This window comes from Mytilus edulis, chromosome 9, assembly GCF_963676685.1.
Source record: "Mytilus edulis chromosome 9, xbMytEdul2.2, whole genome shotgun sequence".
Classification (NCBI taxonomy): Eukaryota; Metazoa; Mollusca; class Bivalvia; order Mytilida; family Mytilidae; genus Mytilus; species Mytilus edulis.
In genome coordinates this window covers 18,545,207-18,569,962 of record NC_092352.1, presented here as the reverse complement: position 1 = coordinate 18,569,962, position 24,756 = coordinate 18,545,207, and the positions used below count along the sequence as shown (strand labels likewise).

At 32.1% G+C, this 24,756-nt stretch overlaps 1 protein-coding gene across 2 annotated transcripts in view; it reads left to right on the top strand.

The window, feature by feature from the left end:
• The first annotated feature begins 344 nt into the window (after positions 1 to 344).
• Positions 345 to 24,756, top strand: part of LOC139487754 (protein transport protein Sec24A-like) — a 33,517-nt gene continuing 9,105 nt past the window's right edge. Inside the window, exons 1-17 of one of the 2 annotated variants that reach the window (XM_071272815.1) lie at positions 345 to 601; positions 1,823 to 2,548; positions 5,282 to 5,371; positions 7,416 to 7,502; positions 8,356 to 8,450; positions 13,561 to 14,049; positions 14,467 to 14,582; positions 14,792 to 14,894; positions 15,424 to 15,550; positions 16,145 to 16,254; positions 17,036 to 17,102; positions 17,326 to 17,490; positions 19,060 to 19,217; positions 19,948 to 20,049; positions 21,313 to 21,436; positions 22,163 to 22,321; positions 22,810 to 22,983. In XM_071272815.1, the coding sequence (XP_071128916.1) occupies positions 577 to 601; positions 1,823 to 2,548; positions 5,282 to 5,371; positions 7,416 to 7,502; positions 8,356 to 8,450; positions 13,561 to 14,049; positions 14,467 to 14,582; positions 14,792 to 14,894; positions 15,424 to 15,550; positions 16,145 to 16,254; positions 17,036 to 17,102; positions 17,326 to 17,490; positions 19,060 to 19,217; positions 19,948 to 20,049; positions 21,313 to 21,436; positions 22,163 to 22,321; positions 22,810 to 22,983 (2,917 nt within the window). In that variant the 5' untranslated portion in view covers positions 345 to 576. The remainder of the gene's footprint in view (positions 602 to 1,822; positions 2,549 to 5,281; positions 5,372 to 7,415; positions 7,503 to 8,355; positions 8,451 to 13,560; positions 14,050 to 14,466; positions 14,583 to 14,791; positions 14,895 to 15,423; positions 15,551 to 16,144; positions 16,255 to 17,035; positions 17,103 to 17,325; positions 17,491 to 19,059; positions 19,218 to 19,947; positions 20,050 to 21,312; positions 21,437 to 22,162; positions 22,322 to 22,809; positions 22,984 to 24,756) is intronic. The other variant, XM_071272816.1, reaches the window with a different exon arrangement.

Sequence of the window (24,756 nt, the reverse complement as noted above, 5' to 3'; positions counted from 1 at the left end):
ATAAGATCGTTAAAATTCCTAACATTCTATAAACCAACGGGCTGACATAGCCATGTCATTATCGTCCGAACTTACCCGAAACAATGTCCGAACATACCCGAAACTGTCCGAAGTTCCCCACAGGTGGTTTTACCCGTGGATATGCATTTTTTTAACTGTTGATAAGTGATATTATAACAAAAGAGGAATAAATCATAACTATAATATGCCCACAAAAATGTGACAAAAAAATTTACACATTCTGACAACGGAAAACCACTTTCGGAGCCTGTTTCTATAAAGGTGTCCGAACATCCCCGGTTGTACCCTACCCAAACTCTTTCCTTTAGTCACCCTTTGCCACGTTTTGGTGATGCGCATGACCATAATTTGTAAGCTTCCGGTCTAGATCAGAATGTGGACTCACCTGAATAAATGTTGAATTATATATTCTTTTCAACCAATATGCGGTCTAAATTACTTCCAGTCCAACTTATTGATTTACAAGTTAGCGAACCAGTACCATTAACAAGATTATTTTGATTAAGGAGCGAATATATACCACCCAAAGACACCAAGTTCTATAGTACATCAGAAATGTCAAACCCGTCTCGCAGTTCTGGTAAATTTCGGCTTCTAGTTTATTTCATGTATTATTCGATCTATTTTTAAAGGTTATGTATTTTGAATTGGTATTCTAACTATGCACTATGTTCATATAAGCACATTATTTTTGTGTAACACGTTCAAAAATATTACGACAGATGTGACGTGGTTTTTAACAGATTGTCAAAATTTCGTGGCAAGAAATGATTAAATATTGGAACTACTATATTTATTATTAAAGTGTAACTGTATTATGTTAAAATTCTCTGGATTATGAGCCACTATAGTAAGTCAACAAATATTCTGATTCCATGTATATATCATGTTGAAGTATAAAATGTAAATGTTATCAATTTCAATATTACAAGTATTCTTTAAAAAAAAACCCACATATTTATGAAAGTAGGTCAATTTTATCAAGAGGTGGCACACATATACCATAATAATTTCAAATTGAATTTAGAATACTGTTTAAACTGTTCCAAAGGAGATGTTAAAGCCTTGAGCGTGTTGATGACTAAGCTGAATTAAATTCTTTTAATTTGGGGAGGGGTTTGTTCTGTATGTGCACCAAACCCATGACAGTATATAATCAGTTTGTTGATTGTGGTCATTATCCTGCAAAAGTAGAAAACTAACTACACATTAAAATATATAAAGCAAACATAAAATAAGTATCAAAATGGACCACTTTCATACATGTATATGTCACAATGCTAAAATTGTTATTACAAAAATGTATGTCATAGGGATATTCATTAGATCAGTGATGGATCTTACACTCAGGCCAATTAAAAATACATGTATGGTTCCAGTTACCTAACCAGCATATAGTTAGAAAGAACCCCATGACAATGATGACCCTAAATCTTTTATTATGCATTTCTGATAAAATCATAATAAACAGGGCTAGTTAATTAACAGTTGAATGACCCATCCAACTTTCAGAACTTATAACACATTAAAAAACTTCAATTAGATGATGGTCATAAACTTGTCAAAAACATCTAGACAGGTAGCTATAGATTTTGAAATTTCATGTGAAAATATTTTACACTTTACAAAGTAGTTGAGCCAGTATATGTAACCCCAATAAAGTATACTGTTTAGCACAGATACAGATTGTATCATTGTTTTGTAACAATTTGACAGAGTATAGATGCAATATATTTTTGTAAATGAATGTCCTGCGACTGCCTCATATATATTTGTGTTAAGCTGTGTGTTTGTTTTGTAGGAATTCAGAATAGCAAATTTGAACCCATGAACAAATCTATACCTCCAAATGTGCCAGGTCCTTTCCATGGAAAACCACAATCTCCAAGCCAAACACCATTTTCACAGTCAGCATTGAATGGTTCATCATATCCAACATCAAATGCTACAATGCAATCAGGAATTGGAGGACCACCAAATCAAGTAAGACCTAATGTACAGGGTCCGATGGGCAATGGGCCACCAAATCAAGTAAGACCTTATGTACAGGGTCCGATGGGCAATGGACCACCAAATCAAGTAAGACCTAATGTACAGGGTCCGATGGGCAATGGACCATTTCCATCACAGCATCAAGCTGCAAGACCTGGTTTTCCTCCTACATCAGTTCCTCAATATAATACACAACAAATAAGACCTGTTCAAGGACAATCTGGTGGACCACCACCAAACACTGGAATAAACAGGCCTCAGATGGGAGCACCGATGTATGGTCCACCATCTAGTCAGACAGGACAAATGCCACCTACGTCAAATATTCAACAAATCAGACCTGGTATGCGACCTCCAATGACAAACATACAGCAACGACCTGGTTTCCCAGGTGGAATGCCAAATCGACCACCATTAGTAAATGGCCCACAGCAACCAGGAATTGGACCTCCACGAATGGGTGCCCTACCAGTTGGCACAGGAACACCTCCTACTATTTCTCAAAATAACCAACCAGGGACATCACAACAATCAGGTACACATACACATTTTTTTATCATTTGCATACATCTAATGTTTAACTTTCAATATACACAAATGCTTCTTAAACATATAGATGGTTATATAGATATTGGAATATTACATACATGTAGGTATTTACTTTAGTTTTATGCATAATTCAATAAATTGTAATGGATATCTATGAAAATGTTATAAAAGGTTTCTATCATCAATGTCTAGCAAGTTCAGAAATTAGTGCTTATCCAACTATTTTGAAAACAGTTATGCTCCTTGGATAAAAGTGCTGAAAGTGATGCTAACCAATGAATCTATCAGTAATGTTTTTAGATATATATCAATGCATCTGTTTGAATTTTTTTGAGTCTAAGGCCTAAAATAAAATTTCATTTGTTTGTCATTGCCGCCTGACCCACTGAAAAACTTGCCGGCCAAATAATTTTATTTGCGTTTCAGAAATTTATTTTTTTTTATTTAAAAAAAATCGAAATTGTGCCGGAATTTGATCGTATCCGCCGAGTTTGTTCCTGGCTTTACTTATTTCAAATCACGATCTTAAAAGCGCTTGTCTTACACTGTATTAGGAGCAAACATTTAAATGACATGGAATAGAAAAAGTCTGCCAAAATAATGTCAAAGAGGCCGGCAGGGGAAAGCATCTCCCTATGTTGCAATGCATTGGTTAAGGGAGATGGATTTTATCAAAAATCATATGTTCAACTATTCTTTGAAAGAAACGTTCTGAGAGACCTTGTAGAAGACTCAAATTTTATCTTTTGTAAAGCAGAAACAGTTGATGTCTGCTTGACTTTGTCGCTTCATGAGATAGAAGCTTTTCACCGGGACATCACAGAACAAATATGCGTGGCTCTTACATTTGTTGAATTTATTAAATATTTGAAATTTATCATTGACAAAGTTTCCCTTGAACCAGAGAACAAAGTAACTTCTATAGTCAGAACCACAATGATGCATTCAAGATAATTATGGCTGAAAGCACCAAAGCTAAAAGACCAAAATGGTCCCAGATTTAAAGGTTTATAGTAGTTTTGTACCAGTAGATGCTAGCCTGGTACAAAACATACATATTTTAAAGACTAGCATCTTGTGTCAATTGAAGTACTTCCCCTTTTCTTGCCTTTCTTCTTAACATGAATAAGATAATTCTTAAAACATAAAAGATACTGACAGAAACATATTTATAAATGTATCTAGTGTACTAGTGATGAATAAAATCCCCTCCTTTTCCACAATTCTAAGGGCTCATTAATTTATCTGTATTCATGTAATGCATGTCCAGATTTCTGTTAATCAAACAAGCATTACAAACCATAATTTATTTATCTGCAAAAAATTGTCTGTCCTGCTGCATATTTCCATTTTGAATTTATCATACGTTTTAAACCTAGTCCTGAAAAACCTTGCACTTGGATAATATTAGTATAAACACCATGGCTAATTGTGCCAACCTTCCAAATTTTTAATATTGTGCTATCCTAATTTGGTACAGATCCTTTATCCTCAAAACTTATCAGGGGCAGTAGGCGTGTTTGTATGGTAGTTCGTCACACCTTACATGTATGATTACTAGCCTCTAGGTGTTGGTTTGAGCTCTAGTTGGGCAGTTGCAAAATTAAGGTTTGATTTTCATGTCATATGTAATAAGGTTAGTCAGTTTCCTCCCGCAGTTTGGCATTTTCCTTCAAGTACTACGGTTTAGTACGCCAACAAAAGTGACTGCCATGAAATTACCTATACGGTGTAGAAAGTGATGTTTATAAAACCAAAGCAAACAATCAAAGTTTTAAATCTTTGTCCATTTGTACAAGGAGCCGTAGTGGTTGAGCCATTTAACTTATGGTAATTTTACCAAACTGTGACCACAACTTCAAGATGTGACATCAGGCCTCTGTTCAATGGTCAGTCCCACAATAAAAGTTCAATGTTTACGTCATACATTTTATATGGTTAATTTGTCAGTTTCCTGCCTCAGTTCTGTGTTTTTTTCTGGGTACTTTGGTTAACTCTGCCAATAAAACTGACTGTCTTACATGAAATTATCCATATGATGTAGAATGTGACATTGACGGTTGACCCCTTTCAAAGAAACCACCAGCATGTACACACAACAATGCTGCAATGCTTTAGACACCATTGATCTAGAGACTTCATGATTTACATGTATAAAGCTTTTAAATGTAAAAAAAAAAAAAAAATCCCTACCTACCTACCCACCTGCTGATAGTGTGGGTCGGCAATGCCAAACAAACATTTTTTTAAGGGTGGCCTAAAATAAAAACTATGAGGCATTTGAAAAACTGTGGAAAACTAAGATAACCATTTTATACTTCCCCTTCAGTTTTACATGGAAGAGGAGGGGTATTATGCTTTGAGGCCTGTGCATCCTCATATCAGTTGAATATCAGCTTAAAATTTAAGGTACATGAAGCTAGCTTACCTTAAAGTTGTGGTCACATAAACATACATGTAGGACATAAAAACACATGTTCAATAGGGTGTGAACTTTTTGAAAATTATGCCAATTTATTGATTAAACCAAGATTTTGCAGTTCATATCACTGACCATAGTACTTGTGTGAGAGAGTCATGGTATCCAATTGACATTAATTTTTTGTATCATTGTCTATTGCATCATGTAGATCATCTTAACTTGCATTTGTCATATTGTGAAGTTGTTAAAACATCTGCATGGCATGTTTTTTTTATTGTGTGTACATATGTGTTGTAGATGGTCTGCCTGTGCCATACCATGGGCAGGGACAGTATTCCCACCAAGTGGGCATGCAGCTTACACCGGGACTAACACCTAACAATTCAGGTATATTTCACTCAAATCAAAAAGATGGAAAAAATATGAAATCTTTCAGACTTTTTTTTTTTTTTTATCTCTGATATGTTTTTCATTTGATAAAATTTTATATTTATTTGAATTAAAATCTGTAGAAATATAAAAAAAAGACAGATATTTTCTTCAATTAAAATGAATTAACCAGTAAATTAAACCTTGATTTTAAGTGTTTGTCACTGCTTTCTGAGTATACTGCTTTGCACTGGTTATTGTGTTTTACTTGATGTATATTTTTATGTTTTCTATCGAATCTGGAATCTCTTGACTATGTAGCCAAACTAATTTGTAATTATACCCTCATTCCATGGGGCTATATTGCAATCACCATGTATGCCTGTCTGTCCAACTAATATTTTCGTCTCATTTTTATCAGAAACCAAAAACTAGAATTACTTCCTATTTGTTAGGAAGCTTGACAGTGATATGTTGTAACCTGTAATAACTTTTTGGATATTCTGTAAGATACCAACTTCCTGTTTGCATAACTTTTTCTTTTTTGTTCATCACCTCACCTTACATGTGTGTTTTCAATCTGTCAAGACACTTGCTTTCTCTTTTTTTATACTTTGATTTATGTGTAAGGGTTTGCCTAGCATGACATTGAGTTTATTCTTGTTTACAAATGAATATGAAATCTTAACCTGCATATTGTTGTATTATTTCATTCATCTTCAAATCATGTGAAGAAAGCTAATATGGGTAAAGATATTTGATGTCTCAGAAAAAACAAAACTTTTACCTGACACTTCAATACTACATCTTAATGTGTGTGTGAAGTTGTAATACTGAATTTTGATAAATTACTTTTATGTATTACCTATGCAGACAGAATGTTTTTTTTATGCGACACATTAATGAAAAATAATTGGAATGATTGACTGCATAACATAAGCCAAATTTAGTTATATCTTACATATGTATTACATAAATAAAATATACAGTCAAACCTGCTCAAGAGACCATCTATATTTAACAGACCTGTGTTATATAAGACCATTTGTATTTAACACACCAGTGTTATGTATTTAACACACCAGTGTTATGTATTTAACACACCAGTGTTATGTATTTAACACACCAGTGTTGTAAGACCATTAAGTTTAGATCCCTATCAAGAGCATTTCATATAGATTGAACCTGTATTAAAAGACTGCTTGTCTTATGAGACCACTTTTTTGCTCTCCTTTGAGTGGTCTCTTAAAACAGGTTTCACTGTAGTTAGATCTTACAGAATGAAAAATTATGAAATTACAATTTTGGAAACTCTTTTTTTGTATTATTGGCCTGAGATTACTTTATCATACTTTTAAATGACATTCGCATACAATTGTAATATAAGTTTAGGTTCAACATTTTAATGTCAATCAACATGATTCACATTATATGAAGATTTGTGAAATATCTGTAATGTATGAAAATATTATTATCACAAGGTATTCATTGACAGTTAGTTGCCTTGATTTTGATAATCATATAACACTGATTTTTTACCTCCATTGACACATATACTCAAAATCATAATCTGTTATTGAATGCATGTGCATTTAACAAGTCATGCCAGTTACTAGTCATGCAGCCTTTATTTTAGATAATACACGAAACGATATTGTGCTATAACCTCGGGAATTGTTCATAACTTTGCTTTTTGGTCTTTGATAGATAATTGGTAATCATACCCAATTTATTATAAGATCAAATAAAGTCTTCCCTTGCCTATAATAAAAGTGATGAAAAATGTACAAAGAAATGTAACTAGAAATGCTTAAGATATACTTAAAACTTTCAAAAATAATAGGAATTGGTGAATTGAAAATTTTAACAGCTAACACAAACATATTTGTACTTTTCAGCAAAATCTCCCATTAACTATGAATGATGTCATCTTGTACTTTTGATTATTGTTGAAGAGATAGCCTGTAGTTTACAACATGCTTACAAGCTGGTGACAAATAGTGCCTAAAACTGGGTGCTAATTCATTTTTATTTTCAAAATAACAGCTTTTAAATTTTTCAGAACCCACATCTCGGAGATCTTCCAGGACTCCATCACCAATGAACAATAGTCAAACAATGGATGCATTAGAAGGGCAGTTTACACCTGGTATGTAATTAAAAAAGGGGGGAAATACCAATTGGGTCATTAAAACTTGAACAAGACAAAGTAGCAAATGTAAAATGGCTTAAAGACAACATCTGTCCACAGAAAATTGCACTTAAATTTAAAGATTGAGTATCATGAACCTTACAAAAAAACTTGGAGTAAAATCAACTTATCCATAAAGGTCAGCTGTTTCTTTAATGAAACCTACAATATTTGTCTTGTTGAAAGTACATTAAACAATCATATCCTGTGAGAGCACCTTAGAAAAGTGAATTGATAAAGTCCTCTTGTCTAACCCTAAGACTGCATCATCAATTCATAATCCGTCTGTATATATAAATTCTGTAACCCTTAAACTTGATAGTTTACAATATGCAACAGTGTAAATTTAATAGTTGAAACATTAAGCAGTAATGTAACATTTCTATAAAATCATGTCTTACAAAATGAAGGAATGTTATTTTTGTATTTTTTTCCATAATTACTATCCAGCTTTAATAGTTCAAGTAATACCTTGCAATGACATTACTATTTCTTTAATCTTTCAGCTTATATCAAACATTATAGCTTTGATATTGATTTACAAAAAATATTATTAAATTAAATTTGTATTTATATGAATATATACAATGTTAGACATCTGTTGTAATAATTGTAGTAAAGAAGTCATACACTTACATTCATTGTACATTTTGTGTAGTCACAATAACACGGGTTTCAAATTGATGTATATATACTAGTATATTTCCCCAATTTTCATACAGATCCTAACTTGTCTTTCAATACACCAATGAAATACATTATGTTATTGAATATGCTTAATTTGCCTATTGTCTCAATTTTTACTATTTAGCACCACTAGGTGAACAAGCCAAGCCAATGACACCGCCTCTATCACAGGAAATTCAAGGTCGTGGAACACCACCAAAACAACCTACTTATTCACAGGTATATGATATGACAAATACATGAGAAAACTACTTTTGGGAAAAAAACATCCTGTCATACTAAAGGCAAATATAATATCAATTCTAAACGGTTTTTTTCATAGAAAATGATGAGAAAATGTTTTAGTATTAAAAAGTGGTTTTTTTTTACCGTAACGTATAAAAAAGAATTTTTATTATTATAACAAAAGATTATTTCTCCTTTTTAAATATTACCAATTTTTATACGACCGCAAAAATTGAAAAATTTTTGGTCGTATATTGGTATCAAGTTGGCGTCTGCGTCGTCGTCCGAATACTTTTAGTTTTCGCACTCTAACTTAAGTAAAAGTGAATAGAAATCTATGAAATTTTAACACAAGGTTTATGACCACAAAAGGAAGGTTGGGATTGATTTTGGAAGTTTTTGTCCCAACATTTTAGGAATTAGGGGCCAAAAAGGGCCCAAATAAGCATTTTCTTGGTTTTCGCACTATAACTTTTGTTTAAGTAAATAGAAATCTATGAAATTTTGACACAAGGTTTATGACCACAAAAGGAAGGTTGGGATTGATTTTGGGAGTTTTAGTTCAAACAGTTTAGGAATTAGGGGCCAAAAAAGGGCCCAAATAAGCATTATTCTTGGTTTTCGCACAATAACTTTAGTATAAGTAAATAGAAATCAATGAAATTTAAACACAAGGTTTATGACCACAAAAGGAAGGTTGGGATTGATTTTGGGAGTTGAGGTCTGAACAGTTTAGGAATAAGGGGCCAAAAAGGGGCCCAAGTAAGCATTATTCTTGGTTTTCGCACCATAACTTTAGTATAAGTAAATAGAAATCTATGAAATTTAAACACAAGGTTTATGACCACTAAAGGAAGGTTGGGTTTGATTTTGGGAGTTTTGGTCCCAACAGTTTAGGAATAAGGGACCCAAAGGGTCCAAAATTAAACTTAGTTTGATTTTAACAAAAATTGAATCCTTGGGGTTCTTTGATATGCTGAATCTAAAAATGTACTTAGATTTTTGAAAAATGACGCTTTCAGCAGCATGTTTCTATACTAGTGAACTGAACTTCCATTACATTTCTCTGCCTTCCGCGCTTGGTTCGTATTTACTTTCCATTACATTTCTCCGTCTACCGCTGTTGGTTTCGTATTTACTATTATAATTTAAACTGGAATTTGCTTTTATTATGATTTCTGTGTAGTAATCAACCGGGAACCAGTCTACATACCTCCGGTCCTTCTTATTACCAAAAAGATCGAAGTGTAACAACCAATGTTGTTAAGATACTCATAAATCTATTTTTATAACTTTATTGATTATGTGAAGTAAAACTAAAACATTGTTAAAACATTAAAAATCTATAATTAATCGGGGAAAACTTGATAGTCTTTTCTTTTTACAAACCACTGCCTTTTTTATAAGAAAATATAATGTGTCCGTGTTGGTACACTTTCTATTGGTTATAAGACGGATCGAAGTACCGGACATCCGACTCAATCTTTGTTTACAAAGTTACAACAGTCTGTAACAGACTGTATCTGTATGACATGTGCATTGAAATGTGCATAAATTGTCGATATCGATGCTGGCTTTAATACACCGGTTTTATTGGCGGGGTGGGATCGTTCGCCCTGATCGGCGCGATCACTGTCTTACGGAATTCTAGTCAAATCGGCACTTGGTTAAATCGGCACCTGGTCAATTCGGCACCTGGTATAGTCAAATCGGCATCTAGTCAAATTGGCACCTGGTAAAATCGGCACTTGATATAGTCAATTCGGCACCCATGTTAGATTTGTTTAATATATATTTTAACAGTATTTTAAGCAAAAATAGTAAAAATAAGGAATTGGTTGTCCAGAAATTTTACAGTATTTACCCAAGAAAAGGTAGATAAGGAAGGGGTTGGCCAGAAATATTAACCTAATTTTATCATGTTTATTCACATTTTTAAAGGTTGAATTATTTATATTTATTATTGGATGCCTAATTGACTTTAAATAGGTGCCGATTTGACTAGATGTCGATTTAACCAGGTGCCGATTTGACTTGTACCATATTATTAAGGCCCTAAAGTGAGTTTGAATATTGTACAGTGTTTTACTTGGCGGAATGTCAATACACTCACAGTAAGAGTTATTCTTTACTTGCTTTTCCACAATAATTGTTTCGTGGTATTCTTTGAATTTCTCGGCAGTAATGGTTCTCTTCGGACATGCTTTTAAGGGGAATTCGTCTGGTTCAATAGCGTGAATCAGCCCCCCAACTTCTTTGTATATAAATACTAACTTTTTCTTGAACGTTTTGTTCGTCCTTGTCTGGAGATCTTGTTGTAGTTCCAGTTTGGCAAGCATTTTGGAGACTTATCCATCCTCTTTTGACTTGTAATCTCTGGTGATAAATATTGCCGCTTGACATGTTTATTTTTGTTACCGGGTAGGGGTCGCATACGATGGCTCCATATTAAATTATGAGATCAATTCCTAAAGGTCTAGTTCATTATCCAATCAGACACAAATTTCAATAACTGGAATGCCACCCAAGTTGAATATATGGTGACCCACTATAACAGCATAATTACTTGGGATTGTGTTTAATACCATGATGGTTCAATGGCATAAACTTAAATGGAGACAAAATTTAACATGAAAGATTGTGGATTAGTGTAAAAAAAAAAAAAAAACTAGCTTACTTTAATATATGGTTAAAGAATTAATATGAAATTATATGGGTCATTGGCAGAGTTGTTATAAAATATCAATATGGCAGAGAAGTGGTTTCAAGTTTCATATAAAGGGACCTGACTGACATGAAATAAAAAAATCAAAGGAGTATCCCTATTTGTCTAATCTTCAATGTGAAATAAAACAAGTATAACAATATTGTGTAAATTTAAAGAAATAGAATTTGCTTCAAGTAACAGAAATAACTACATTTGTGTATGTCACTAGTAACTTATTTAATGAGTATGTGGGTAATTAGTCCTATAACATATGACCTCAGGAGCATTGTTTACTATTTCTATTAACTGTTCTGATAAATTTTTTTTTACTATCAATGTGTCACACTTTGCATTCAAAAATTAAAAAAAAAATGAAAATATCAGTATAAAAACGTTAAAAATTGAATAAGAATGTGAAGTTATATGTTTATAGGACTAGTGGGGTATAAGAGCTTATTACAACAGGCTCTTCATAATCATTTGGTTTGAAAGGATACTTGTAGTCTGTATTCTTGAATTAGAAAAATGTAATTGCAAGAAAAAAAAATACACATTAATTAGAATACTTTAGATCATTCAGATAGTCTTTATTTAGTACGTACAAAAGAACAGCAAGTAGTCATTGGATATTGTAGATCATATGAATAGTCTTGACCTATTTATTAGTACAAAAGAACAGCTAGTAATCATTGGATATTGTATATCATTCCAGTATTCTTGACCTATTTATCTGTACAAAAAAAAACAGACAGTAGTCCTTGGATACTGTAGATCATTCAAGTAGTCTTGACCTATTTATTTGTACAAAAAAAACATGCCAGTAGTCATTGGATACTGTAGATCATTTAGGTAGTCTTGACTCTTGACATATTCATTGTTATTAAAAAAAACAGTCAGTTGTCATCTTCACTTTACACACTCATATACGAATATCAATTATATGCTTACGAGACATGTTGCAATGTTCAACTTATTACGGTATGTGAAAATTAAGACTTGCATAAAAAATATCCCAATATTAGAGGCAGTGGCGTCATTTTTCTTCAGAGCTTTCAGCTCTTTGATTTATTATTGGCCCAGTTTTCAAGTTGGTCCAAATCGGGGTCCAAAATTAAACTGTTTGATTTCATCAAAAATTGAATAATTGGGGTTCTTTGATATGCCAAATCTAACTGTGTATGTAGATTCTTAATTTTTAGTCCCGTTTTCAAATTGGTCTACATTAATGTCCAAAGGGTCAAAATTAAACTTACGTTTAATTTTAACAAAAATTGAATTGTTGGGCTTTTTTGATATGCTGAATCTAAACATGTACTTAGATTTTTGATTATGGGCCCAGTTTTCAAGTTGGTTCAAATCAGGATCCAAAATTATTATATTAAGTATTGTGCAATAGCACGAAATTTTCAATTGCACAGTATTCAGCAATAGCAAGAAATCTTCAATTGCACAGTATTGTGCAATAGCAAGAAATTTTCAATTGCACAGTATTGCGCAATAGCAAGAAATCTTCAATTGCACAGTATTGTGCAATAGCAAATATTTTCAATTGCACAGCATTGCACAATAACAAGAAATATCTAATTGCACAATATTGTGCAATAGCAAGAAATTTTCAATTGATTGGAGTTATCTTTCTTTGTCCAGAATAGAGTTGAATTAACTTAAATCATTGTTTTATACAATGTACAATGTATATTCACTTTTACTACCAACTGATAAATTAAAACAATCTTTACCATTCAGTGATAACAAGCACCTTTTGTTACATTTTAATATTTTATGATGTATTTAAATGAGTAGTTATTGTTGCAAACTCCATTTGAAATTTGAATTGAGATCAGTTTTGGAAAAAGGGAAAGGGGGATGTGAAAAAAAAATGGGTTAAATTTTTCTCATTTCAGATTTCATAAATAAAAAGAAAATTTCTTCAAACATTTTTTTTAGAGGATTAATATTCAACAGCATAGTGAATTGCTCAAAGGCAAAAAAAATATTTTAAGTTCATTAGACCACATTCATTCTGTGTCTGAAATCTATGCTGTGTCAACTATTTCATCACAATCCAAATTTAGAGCTAAATCCAGCTTGAATGTTGTGTCCATACTTGCCCCAACCGTTCAGGGTTCAACCTCTGCGGTCGTATAAAGCTGCACCCTGCGGAGCATCTGGTTAGAAGATGCAATTTTAACAGTTGTTTAATTTAATCATTGTGAATTGTATAATTCTATCATTTTTAAAATTCAATTAAATTGGTTATTTGCATTCATGAATAGAAAACTAAATAAGTTTGTGGGAAATACACCAAAAAATGTAAAACAATAGTAATTTTACTCGACAAAAGATCATATTATAATCAAAATATTATTTTTATTAAACAGAATTTTATTATTTCAGCCTGGTCCACCACTAAATGTGAAAAGTCCAGTTTATGGGCCTCCACCAACAGGCATGCCTCAAAGGCCTGGTCCACCAAGTGGATCATCTCAGAATTATAGTATGGGGACAGGGCCCCCATCAGGACCAACAAACTTTAAACCTGGTCCACCAACTGGACCTCCAAATTATAATGTTCAACCACAAGGTCCTCAACCTGGGCCAACACAAAATATGTATCAGCCTTCTGGTCCACCAAGTGGACCTACGAACTTTGGAATGCCACCCACAAGTGGACAGTATGGTCAACCGCCTCCACCACCAACTGGATACCAGCCAACACCTACTGGTCAAAATACAATGCCATCAAGACCAGGATACCCTCCATCTAGTCAAGGATTGCCACCCCAACAACAAATGTATGGCCAACCAGGGCCACAACAGCAAGGGGATGGTTATGGTTCAGGACAATACAATAATATGCCTAATGTTGGAGGAATGTCTTTGACGGTAAGTTGACATATTGCATTTTAGACCTTGTGTTTGTCTATGAAGTAAAGACACAATAGTAATGTACCTTTAACAGTCTTGAAGTACAAACTAAATGTCACTAGTGGCTTCACCTCACCTATCCTCTTCATGCCGGTCGGAATTTAAGGCCCTGATAATCACTAGAGGCTTGGTCTTAAGTAATGAAATTAAAGAACAAATGTTTTACTATCAAATAACTTTAAATATTTAGTATTTATTAAATAACTAATCCATTACTAATTATGATGACTTGTTAGTAATAATATGAGAAAATCTCTTATGGTAAGATTCAAGTTTCAAAAAATATTATAAAGTGCCATTTACTTATTTCGACCATGTTTTCTGATGAGACGGAAAGTATAATGCCAAATACAAATGCTTCATTTTATTTCACAGGATGATTCACGAGTTGTTAATTTATTACAAGAAAAACAGTTGATACCAGCTGATGGCATTGAGAACCCAAAGATAAAACTGCATAATGACTTCAAAAAAGTCAACTGTAGTCCTGAGTAAGTCATATAAATTTAATCTAGAATTATTAAAAGAATTATTTCAAGATGATTGAGAAAAACAAATATCTTAGAAGTAAATATGTTCATAATATCAATTTGACAGTTTGTTATCTAGAATGTAAAATTGTAATACTATTGACTTATTATTTGAATTTGAATAACACTTTTGGTATTAATATTAACATCAAATTTGAATTCTTTTTCAGTATCCTCAGGTGTACATTGACGTCAATTCCTCAAACATCGTCACTTTTAAACAAATCTAGGTTACCTCTGGGCATTCTTATACATCCTTTTAAAGACTTATCAGTAAGTATTCTGTTTTACTCTTATACCATAATAAGATAACTGCCAAATTAGGAGCTGTTGTTTATTTTTTCCATCATTCGTCTATCTAATACATATCTTATGGAAAGAGTGTGTGTGATGTACATAATTTTCTTTGCCTGTTTTGCAAACACAGTTTATGCATATTTTAAATGTGTAAAATACTTAGGAAATAAAAATTATTGACATATCTCAGACAATAAACAATGCTGTTTCCTCTTGCTTATATTGACAGGGTGTTATTGACTTTTAAAAAAAAAATGATTTGGAAACTTTAGTTTGTAAATTGTGTCCATGCTGAATTTATATCTTTTCAGTTTATTACAAAGAGAACAAATAAAGAAGCTTTTGAAAAAAACATATATATAATTTGACAGTTAACAGTTTGACTGAGTTGAAAAATTCTCTAGAAAAATGGCTTTGAATGTAAAGACTAAAGAATTAACTTTGCTATTATTCTGAAAAACCACTATATATTAGTTGTTTATTTTAACTTTTCTCTCATTTTCAGCAACTTCCTGTTATACAATCTAATGTGATAGTGCGCTGTCGATCGTGTAGGACATATATCAATCCTTTTGTTTACTTTGTGGATCAGCGACGATGGAAGTGTAATCTATGTTACAGAGTAAATGAATGTATGTTAAATTACAAGAACTATTGCAATGCTTAAGAAATGGTTGAAAAAGTTACATTTATGTGATTTCTAATTAATAATCTTTAGTATAATATAAATGTTTAATTCGCAAATGAGACAACATAATTTTTTGTATGCAAGAAACTCATGAGGGCTATTCCAGAAAAAAATGTATGGGGGGGTTGGAAGGCACATTGTATAAATAATACATGGGTGATGGGTATCAGAGCAACTTTTCACACTATAATGCACTATAATTCTAAATTACAATTGTCTGGGTGGCAGGTGCTGACAAAAACTGCCTTCCAACCCCCCCATACATTTTTTTCTGGAATAGCCCTGAGCTTAAGATGTGCTTTTTGTTTCAGTAAAAATTATTTGAATAATATTCTAGACCAAGATCATGTAGTGTGTCTTTCTAACAATTCAAAGCAATTTAGTATTTAATGTAATTTTTAACAGTTTTTAATGCATAAAATATATGACTTATTAATTCTTTGACCAGTAATTAGAATTGTACTAGAAAGCTTAATGATTATCTTATTGTATATTTTCTCTTACTCACAAGCAAGTTTAATAATATGTGTATTTTTAGTGCCTGAAGAGTTTAATTTTGACCCTGTGACTAAGACATATGGAGAACCACAACGAAGACCTGAGATCAAGTCTGCCACTATAGAGTTCATTGCTCCTTCAGAGTATATGGTAAGTGGTACTCTTATGATTTTAACTGGAATAGTAGTACTAAATGATAATCAGATTGTAGTAAAATACAGTTAGTGTAACATGTCTTAATGTGGACTGTTCACTTGTAAACTCACTATAAAAATTTGACTGAAATTGTTGGTTTAGAACAAAGTATGACATGATTATGTTATTATTATCATCCATATATAAATGAGAAGAAGTGGTATGATTGCTTGCGAGACGACTCTCTACAAGAGACCAAATGACACAGAAATTAACAACTGTGGGTCACTGTACTGCCTTAACAATGAGTAAAGCCCATACCGCATAGTCAGCTATAAAAGGTCCCAAAATGACAAATATAAAACAATGTAAACTAGTAAACTATCGGCCTAATTAATGGATAAACTAATGAACAAAAAAACAAATATGTTACACAGCAACAAATAACAACCATTCAATTGCAGGCTCCTGATTTTGGTCAGGCACACAAAATATGGCTGGGTTAAACTAGTTTGAAGTCGCAACACTCCCCTGTCCTTTTAGACAGTGGTGAAACCATACAGCAAAAGAATTAACTATTAAAATCAGTTAAAAAAGGCTTATCTGATTAGATGGATATTATTATTGTCCATGTATTAGTATATTGAATTCATAGGAACTAGAAAATAAAAGTCCCATTCTTTGTATGTACTTTTTATGCTGTTTCTATATTTTGGCCTATAATTTTTAATTTTAAAAGTATGGTTTGATATTTAAAGACGTAATTTTTTTAATTCTCAAATTCTTGTGTTTGTAGTTACGTCCACCACAACCAGCAGTGTACCTGTATTTACTAGATGTGTCTTTCAATGCAATAGAAACTGGTGAGTACTTAATCAGAATTACGTTGATGTAAAAAGAATAATACTTGACAAGAAAAAAATATTTTTTGTTTTTACAATTTTTTAAGACATTTAAAGAAATCTTACCAAATCATAATCTACTATATGGTTTAAATTCTTCATTATAACCTATGGTGAATTGATAGAGATAAAACAGACACAAGTACTAGTAACACTTTCTATTGCATTATATTTTTTATTGTAGGTTATTTGAATACATTTTGTCAGACATTATTAGATGAGTTAGATAAAATTCCCAGTGATTCTAGGACTCAGATTGGTTTTCTGTGTTATGATTGTGCATTATATTTCTTTAACTTGGAAGAGAACTTGTCACAACCTCAGATGTTGATTGTTTCTGATGTTGATGGTTTGTATAATTATCAGACAGCTTTATTAAGAAAAAAAGATTACTAGACAGTAGTGGAATTTCCTCTACCTTTGTGTTGAAAGTTTCAACATATATGTGTGCATCAACAAGTTAAGATAGTCAATGCTCAATAACTCTCCAAAAAATAATCAGAAATAACAGTAAAGTATTGTCACACATGCAAGATAACAACCAATTCTACAAATATAAAATCTTATTAGGAAACAGATTTAGAGAGTTATACTTCAAAAGTGTCATTGTTACAATTTTTAAAAAATGGTTATAGGTTGCACTTTGTAAATACAGCTGTTTCTCAAACCACGCCTCTTTTGGGGAGATTTAGAATATTCATAGAAAATTCATTTTGTTTAAATACTGGTTCTCAGTTCTGATCTGTAGGTTGCATCTCATAGAGACATAACTTGGGAAAGTTACCAGAAAAAATACATGTGAATATTGTTCATATTGAAATCTATGGTAACCCTACAGTCGAGGTAGGGATATTTAAGACATTTAGTGTTAGTTTAAACTCATGGAAGTTCGGGGCATATAAACGTTGAAAATATGCCTCACAGCCCTATATTTATACCCCCGCTTTATTATACCCCTGCTTTAAAAAAGGGGGGGTATACTGTTTTACCTCTGTCTGTCAGTCCGTCCAGCAGTCCGTCCATCAGTCCGTCCGTCAGTTAGTCTGTCCCATGAAACTTTCGTCACATTTTTCTCAGGAACTACACATCCACCCTTTCTGTAATTTGGTATCAACATTTATATATGTCAGCCATACCGTGTGATGCGTTTTCAGATTCATCACTTGACAACTTCCTGTTTACCGAACACTTGTCTGATTTTACACATGATAGCCAAGTTGAAAATTTTCGTCACATTTTTCTCAGGAACTACAATACAAGGATTTCTGAAATTTGGTTTCAGGATTTATATAAGTCAGCTATACCGTGTGATGTTTTTTCAGATTCATCACTCGACAACTTCCTGTTTACCGAACACTTGCATATTTTTACACTATTAATATTATCCACTTGCGGCGGGGGTATCATCAGTGAGCAGTAGCTCGCAGTTTCACTTGTTTGACCTTTGAAAAAAATAGTAGTACATATGAACTTTCCATTCTAGGATATGATTTTTTTTCAAAACTTCATAGTAAAAGTGGTACAGTTTTAGCCGTAAAGGGAGTTCCTACGGGAAAATGCATTGTCAATATTTACAGAAATGCAACCTATAGTCCAATTGCATTAACTATCAAATCAAAATGACAGCACAGTAAAGTCATCTTTACATGATAGTAAACAAATTGTCAAAGTCCCCATAACTATTATAACTAAAATCAAAATGACTGTAAAGTGCAGTCAACCAAATATTATGGCAAATAATCATACAAAGCATGAAAGCTTTTGGGCAATAGTCCTTTGAGTTTGAATCCAACTTTGAACCCAAATGGAGCTTGCAATTGAGAAAACAATACTTTAAAAAACCTCACAAAATTAAACCATGTAGAAATTGTCATAATTGTATTGGTATTAATTAACTATATCTCTGTTTTACTTTCAGATGTTTTTCTTCCTTGTCCTGATAACTTACTAGTCAATTTACAAGAGAGTAAAGAAATGGTATCAGATTTATTAAATCAACTGCCAACTTTGTTTGAAAGCAACAGAGAAACAGGGAGTGCATTAGGTGCTGCACTTCAGGCTGCATATAAATTAATTGTAAGTGCTAGAATAAAGTAATGTTTTATGCATGTAACCAGATCTTGTTATGTTAACATTTGATCTGCTTCGGATAAAAATTCAACCGTATGCAAATGAATATCAATACATCTAGTCTCTAGATCTGTTAACATACTCTGAAAAGAGAACATCTATATGAAAAATCTGTAACTGTTTAAAAATTGAGTTGTTATAAAAACCATACAAAACAGGCTATAATTCATCTTTTAAATCATATTCAAATGTTCCAAAATCAATCAAAGACTTATCCATGTACGTCATGTACACATGCACTTGCATAAGGTGGTTTTCTATCCGCCCTAGCTCATATAAGGAAGATCTGTAACAGTTGTGATCATTGATACTATTTTTAAATATGTTTGATTACCAGATCAGGGTTAAATAATAGTTACAAATACATTTTTCTGTTTATCAGTTCTGACAAATTGTCATCATTCAGATGGTACTGTCCTCCATTTTCATGACTATTTTTTTTAACAATGCTTAGATATCCATCCTAATTTATTGTTGTTCTAATATTGTCAGGTTTTCAATTTTACTTCTTGTGTAACTTGTAATTAATACAAGTTCATAAGCTGATTTTTTCAATAAATTTTTTATCTGATGATTGGAAATCAAAACAAATTAGATAAATTTAATATTTTAACCTTAAATTACTTTTTATAGTATAAATAAAATGAATATGTATCAGTCACGCTTTACATTATAGCATTCAACAGGTGGTAGAATAACAGTTGTACAGACAGTATTACCTACCATAGGTCCTGGTGGACTGGAGAATAGAGAAGATCCTAACCAGAGAACAACCAAGGTATAAACATGCATTGATAAATATAAGAGAAAATATAGAAAATTGGGTATCCATCCATGACACAAAATCAGTTCATGCACAGCAAAAAGCAAAGGAACAACGCTTTCATGATGTTTTCAAGTGAAAGTCACAAAATTGTTATATGTCTTGCAAACTAAATTCAGAAAATGTTTGGGTTTTTTCAATTAAGGTGGTACCCAACACTTTCACTAAAATTAGTTTGGCTCGTTTAATTTTCATAAAATTTTGACAAAGCATTTACTTTGACCCTTTGACAAAAATATAAAAATTTGAACCAACCTTTTTATCAGAAAAATTACACTGGTTATATAGCAGTTTGGCAAACAGTTATTTTGATCATTGAGAAACTTAATATTCCCTTAACAACACAACTTTATTTAAATGTTTAGGTGATTTTACAGAGTTATCTCCCTGTAGTGTTAGGTACCACCTAAATTGCTTTCAATCTTTGTTTGTAAGAAATTAAAAAATCTTCCACTTACATTATCCTAAGGGGCTGCACATCAGTCTGCATGGAATAAAATATTGTTAATTATTTAACTTGTGTTATTTGAATTTCATAAGTATTGGCTTGCACTATATTCACAAATTCATTTTATAAAATTTAGATGGATATATTGAGTTTATTCATGGTAAGTTTTGGGGTTGATAAAAAGAGGTTTAATAATTTTACCATCTGTTATTGGTTACTATCAAATTTACATATTCTAAGTTTTGATATGTACTGTGGCATATGCTTTTATATATATTATTATTTTAAAATTTCAGGTATTATTTACATTTATTCATCAGATCAACTGATATGAAGGAAAAAATGTTCTGCATGACACTTAGATATACAATACCAATATTGTTAAACATGACATTTTTTTCTAGTATCAACTTCCTTATGAAAGTCCAGTACTAAAACCAGAAAATAACATTACTAGAACAATCAAAATAGTCTTTAGCAACTTTGCTGAATTCAACTGCAACCCTTATGCCAGTTTAATTATAAACCATAAGACTGTTGATAATTTTCATGTGTAAAATTACAGAATATATATAATACTGGTCCTATGTGTTAAAGGGGAGATAATCAAATTAACTTAATTGGATACTGCAATATGTGATTATAGTCTCATTTAAGTGCTGGTGTACCCCAGTGTATAGTTAATTGTATTGGGTTTGTTTTTCATTATTACTTGATATATTCTTAACTAAAAGAAAAGTTATATTTAAAATTGTTTTATTGTCTTGCAGAATGTAACGAATCTAGGACCCTCTACAGATTTTTATAAGAAGTTGGCATTAGATTGCTCAGCTCAACAAGTAGCTGTTGATCTGTTTATGTTAAATGGTCAATATGCAGACATCAGTTCTATATGTAAGTTAACATTTTAAGACACTTTCCTGGTATTAAAAAAATAAATTGTTAGACACAGTATAGGTATTTGTGTATAGAAATATATGAAGTTAAGTTTGCCTGTTTGCTGGGTGACAATTGTTAACTTCTTTTAAAATGAAAAACTACTTTGTCATTATAAGTCAATCAAATAATAGTACAGGGGACATTAAGATGTTAAAAAACCCTATTTAAGTCTGTTTCTATATTTACATTAGCTAAAAAAGAATTCCTTGGTCACCTTAAGGACAGGTAAACTTGAGTGTTGAGAACCTTAGTATATGGATAATTTGTCTATAATAAGAATATTGATAAAGCAATTGATATACATTTTCAACTTGAATAACATATTGAAAAAATAAATGTTAGACAAACAAACATACCTATATTTAATGCAGCACTTTCTTAATAGACATAACAGAACATATAAAGGAATGGAAATTGAGGTAGATTTAATATCTAAGTAGAGCTGTCAGAATCAACACTTTAACTGACCTTAATGGGAATTTGGATTATTTCCGAGTCTTACAATATACTGCTTCAAATAAAAAACCCTCATATTTCCCTCATGGGGATAAACAAACTTTGATAAATTTCTATAAGCCTGGCATTCAAACTGTACATAATGTCAAACAAATGTCCAATCTCCATAGAATAAAATATCCTAAAAAAAAGTAGGATTTATTATATGTATGTCTTTACTTTCAGCCTGTATATCAAAGTATTCTGGTGGTTGTATACACTATTTCCCCTCATTCCATTGTGTGAAGAATCCTTCATTAACAGAGAAGTTTGAGACAGATTTAAGACGATATCTCACAAGGAAGATTGGTTTTGAAGCTGTTATGAGAATAAGATGCACTAAAGGTAAATTCTTTTTATACCTTATTAACATACAAAACTTGAAGTGTACCAAAAACTATGAAGTACTTATTTGCTAGGTTGAACTTCATTCACTTCTTACTGAAAATATAGCAATTTTGTCATTAATAGCCAATAAAATCAAAGGACAGGTAACATTAAGATGACAGATTTAAAAGAATTTTTTTTTGTTTGTTTCTAAGAGTTGTAAGTCATTATAAAACTAAAATGTATGTTCACATTCTAAACAATATGAGAAAATAAGAAGAGGATTATATTCTAAGTTATTGTAAATTTTTACTGAAACTTTAACATAATTTCACAACAAGAAATAAAATAGGAAAAGAAAGGAAAAAATAGGAGGGATGGCATGTGAATAAAGAAATTGAAATTAATGGCATATCATACTCTTTTTCTCCATCTTTGTCCAAGTAAAATATTTTTCACTTTCCATTCCATGTTTCTTTAAATAATTAAAACGATTTATATTTCAGGTTTGAGTATCCATACTTTCCATGGGAACTTTTTTGTACGGTCAACAGATTTACTATCATTACCCAACATCAATCCTGATGCAGGGTTTGGTATGCAGATGTCTATAGAAGATTCATTGACAGAAAATAGTGTTGTATGCTTCCAGGCAGCTTTATTGTATACATCTAGTAAAGGTATGATATCATTTGAGGTGTATGTTATTTTTTATGCCTGTAAAGTTTTTGACACCTTTGAAAATTGGGATTTATTGTTACAAAAGGAGAAAATTTATCTCTGATGAAAAACATGCTTCAGAATACTTTAATAATCAATCAAAAATAGAAACCAGAACCGTTTATGTATTAAATATCTAGTATCATTTAACACACTTGTACTATTCCATATTTCTTTTAAAAGTTGTGAGACCATTTTGTAAGGGCTATTCCAGTAAAAGGAGTAGGGGCATTAAGCCCTAGTTTTGGCCCAAGAAAATGAAATGTTTAATAACTATTTCAAATTGGCACATAACGTTTAGAAATGGATAGGGTCAAGAATTATAAATGAAAAACATGAAGATTTTTATCTGATGACGTCACAATTACGTCATAGTATGTACTATTTTCACAAAAACGATGAAAAATACAAAATTTATGCAGTTTTCTGACTGTATTTCCGTTTAGGAAACATCCTGCGCAGCCGAGAAACAACAAAATAATTTAACAAAAGCTTTATTATTACTATTGGCATTATCTCACCAAATATAAAGTTGTTTCTTGGGTGCGCATATACTTTTTCAGTCTAAAATGTACTTCAAATTTGATGAAAAAACAAGGAAAATCACAAAATTTAACAAAATATGCAAATTAGGTTAAGATTTGTTGCCATGGTAACTTGTTCTATGTCAAATTTGTTTTGTTTTTCTTAGTACCTTATACCTTAGACAAGTTTTCAGTAATTTAAGAATATGTATGATAACTTTAAAATTTGCAGTAATTTTAGGGCCAAATAAGGGCCTTATTGCCCCTACTCCTTTACCTAGGAGGGGCGGAACGCCGACGATATTTTTTTCCATAGGTGGGGGGTTATCAACATAATTGTATTCTGGAGGGTGGTGGTCCCGATTTAAATTCATTTCTGTTGGTGGGGGGTTTCTGAATGATAGGTTAAACATATTGTTCCCCCTGTTATGAAGGAAGATTCTCCTGAAAAGGTCATCCGACTGCAAATAAAGTTGGCAGACCACTAATTTTAAGCGTCCGTTTGTGTTCTTGTCAAACCAGTGATCGGGAAGGACGTGCCCCCTGCGCCTATAGCGCATATTGACAAGAAATGGCGCATACAGTGACAAATGTAAGCGCCCACGTGGCGCACGATACTTTTCACTTCGTTTCGAAACGTTTAGATATCGTCAAATGAATTTCCGATCGTGTTCCATGCCGCCATGTGTGTGTACACAACTGTGTAATGTTCCTCCAATAATAGGAGCACCTATATATATTTTTGGGACGTCTCGGATGTTTACCTATGATAATAGAACCATGCGATTTCACGTCTCGGGTGTTTTCCTATTGTAATAATAAAACCATGCGGTCTAACTGATAACCCGAAAAACGTAATTAACCATCATTCATGATATATATTTTTTTTATAAACAACTTTAAATTTGTTAAATTTGGCTAGTACAGACGAGATTTAGCCCTTATAATAATCTCATTTAGTTTAGCTTGCTATTATTTCGATTGAAGAACCCCAAAGACTTTTTAGGAATATAGTTTTTGTCTCCATAAAAGACGCTTAACTGTCCTTGTCATTTTTTGGTCTTTGGCTCATTTTGACATTTTGTAAACATGACTTCTTCAGCGATTTGTTGTTTTGTTCTATGAATTAATGGTACTCTATACTGTTATTCTTGTCACCGTGATGAAGATATAATGATACAAGAAGTGCAGAGGAATTGCCTGAAATGT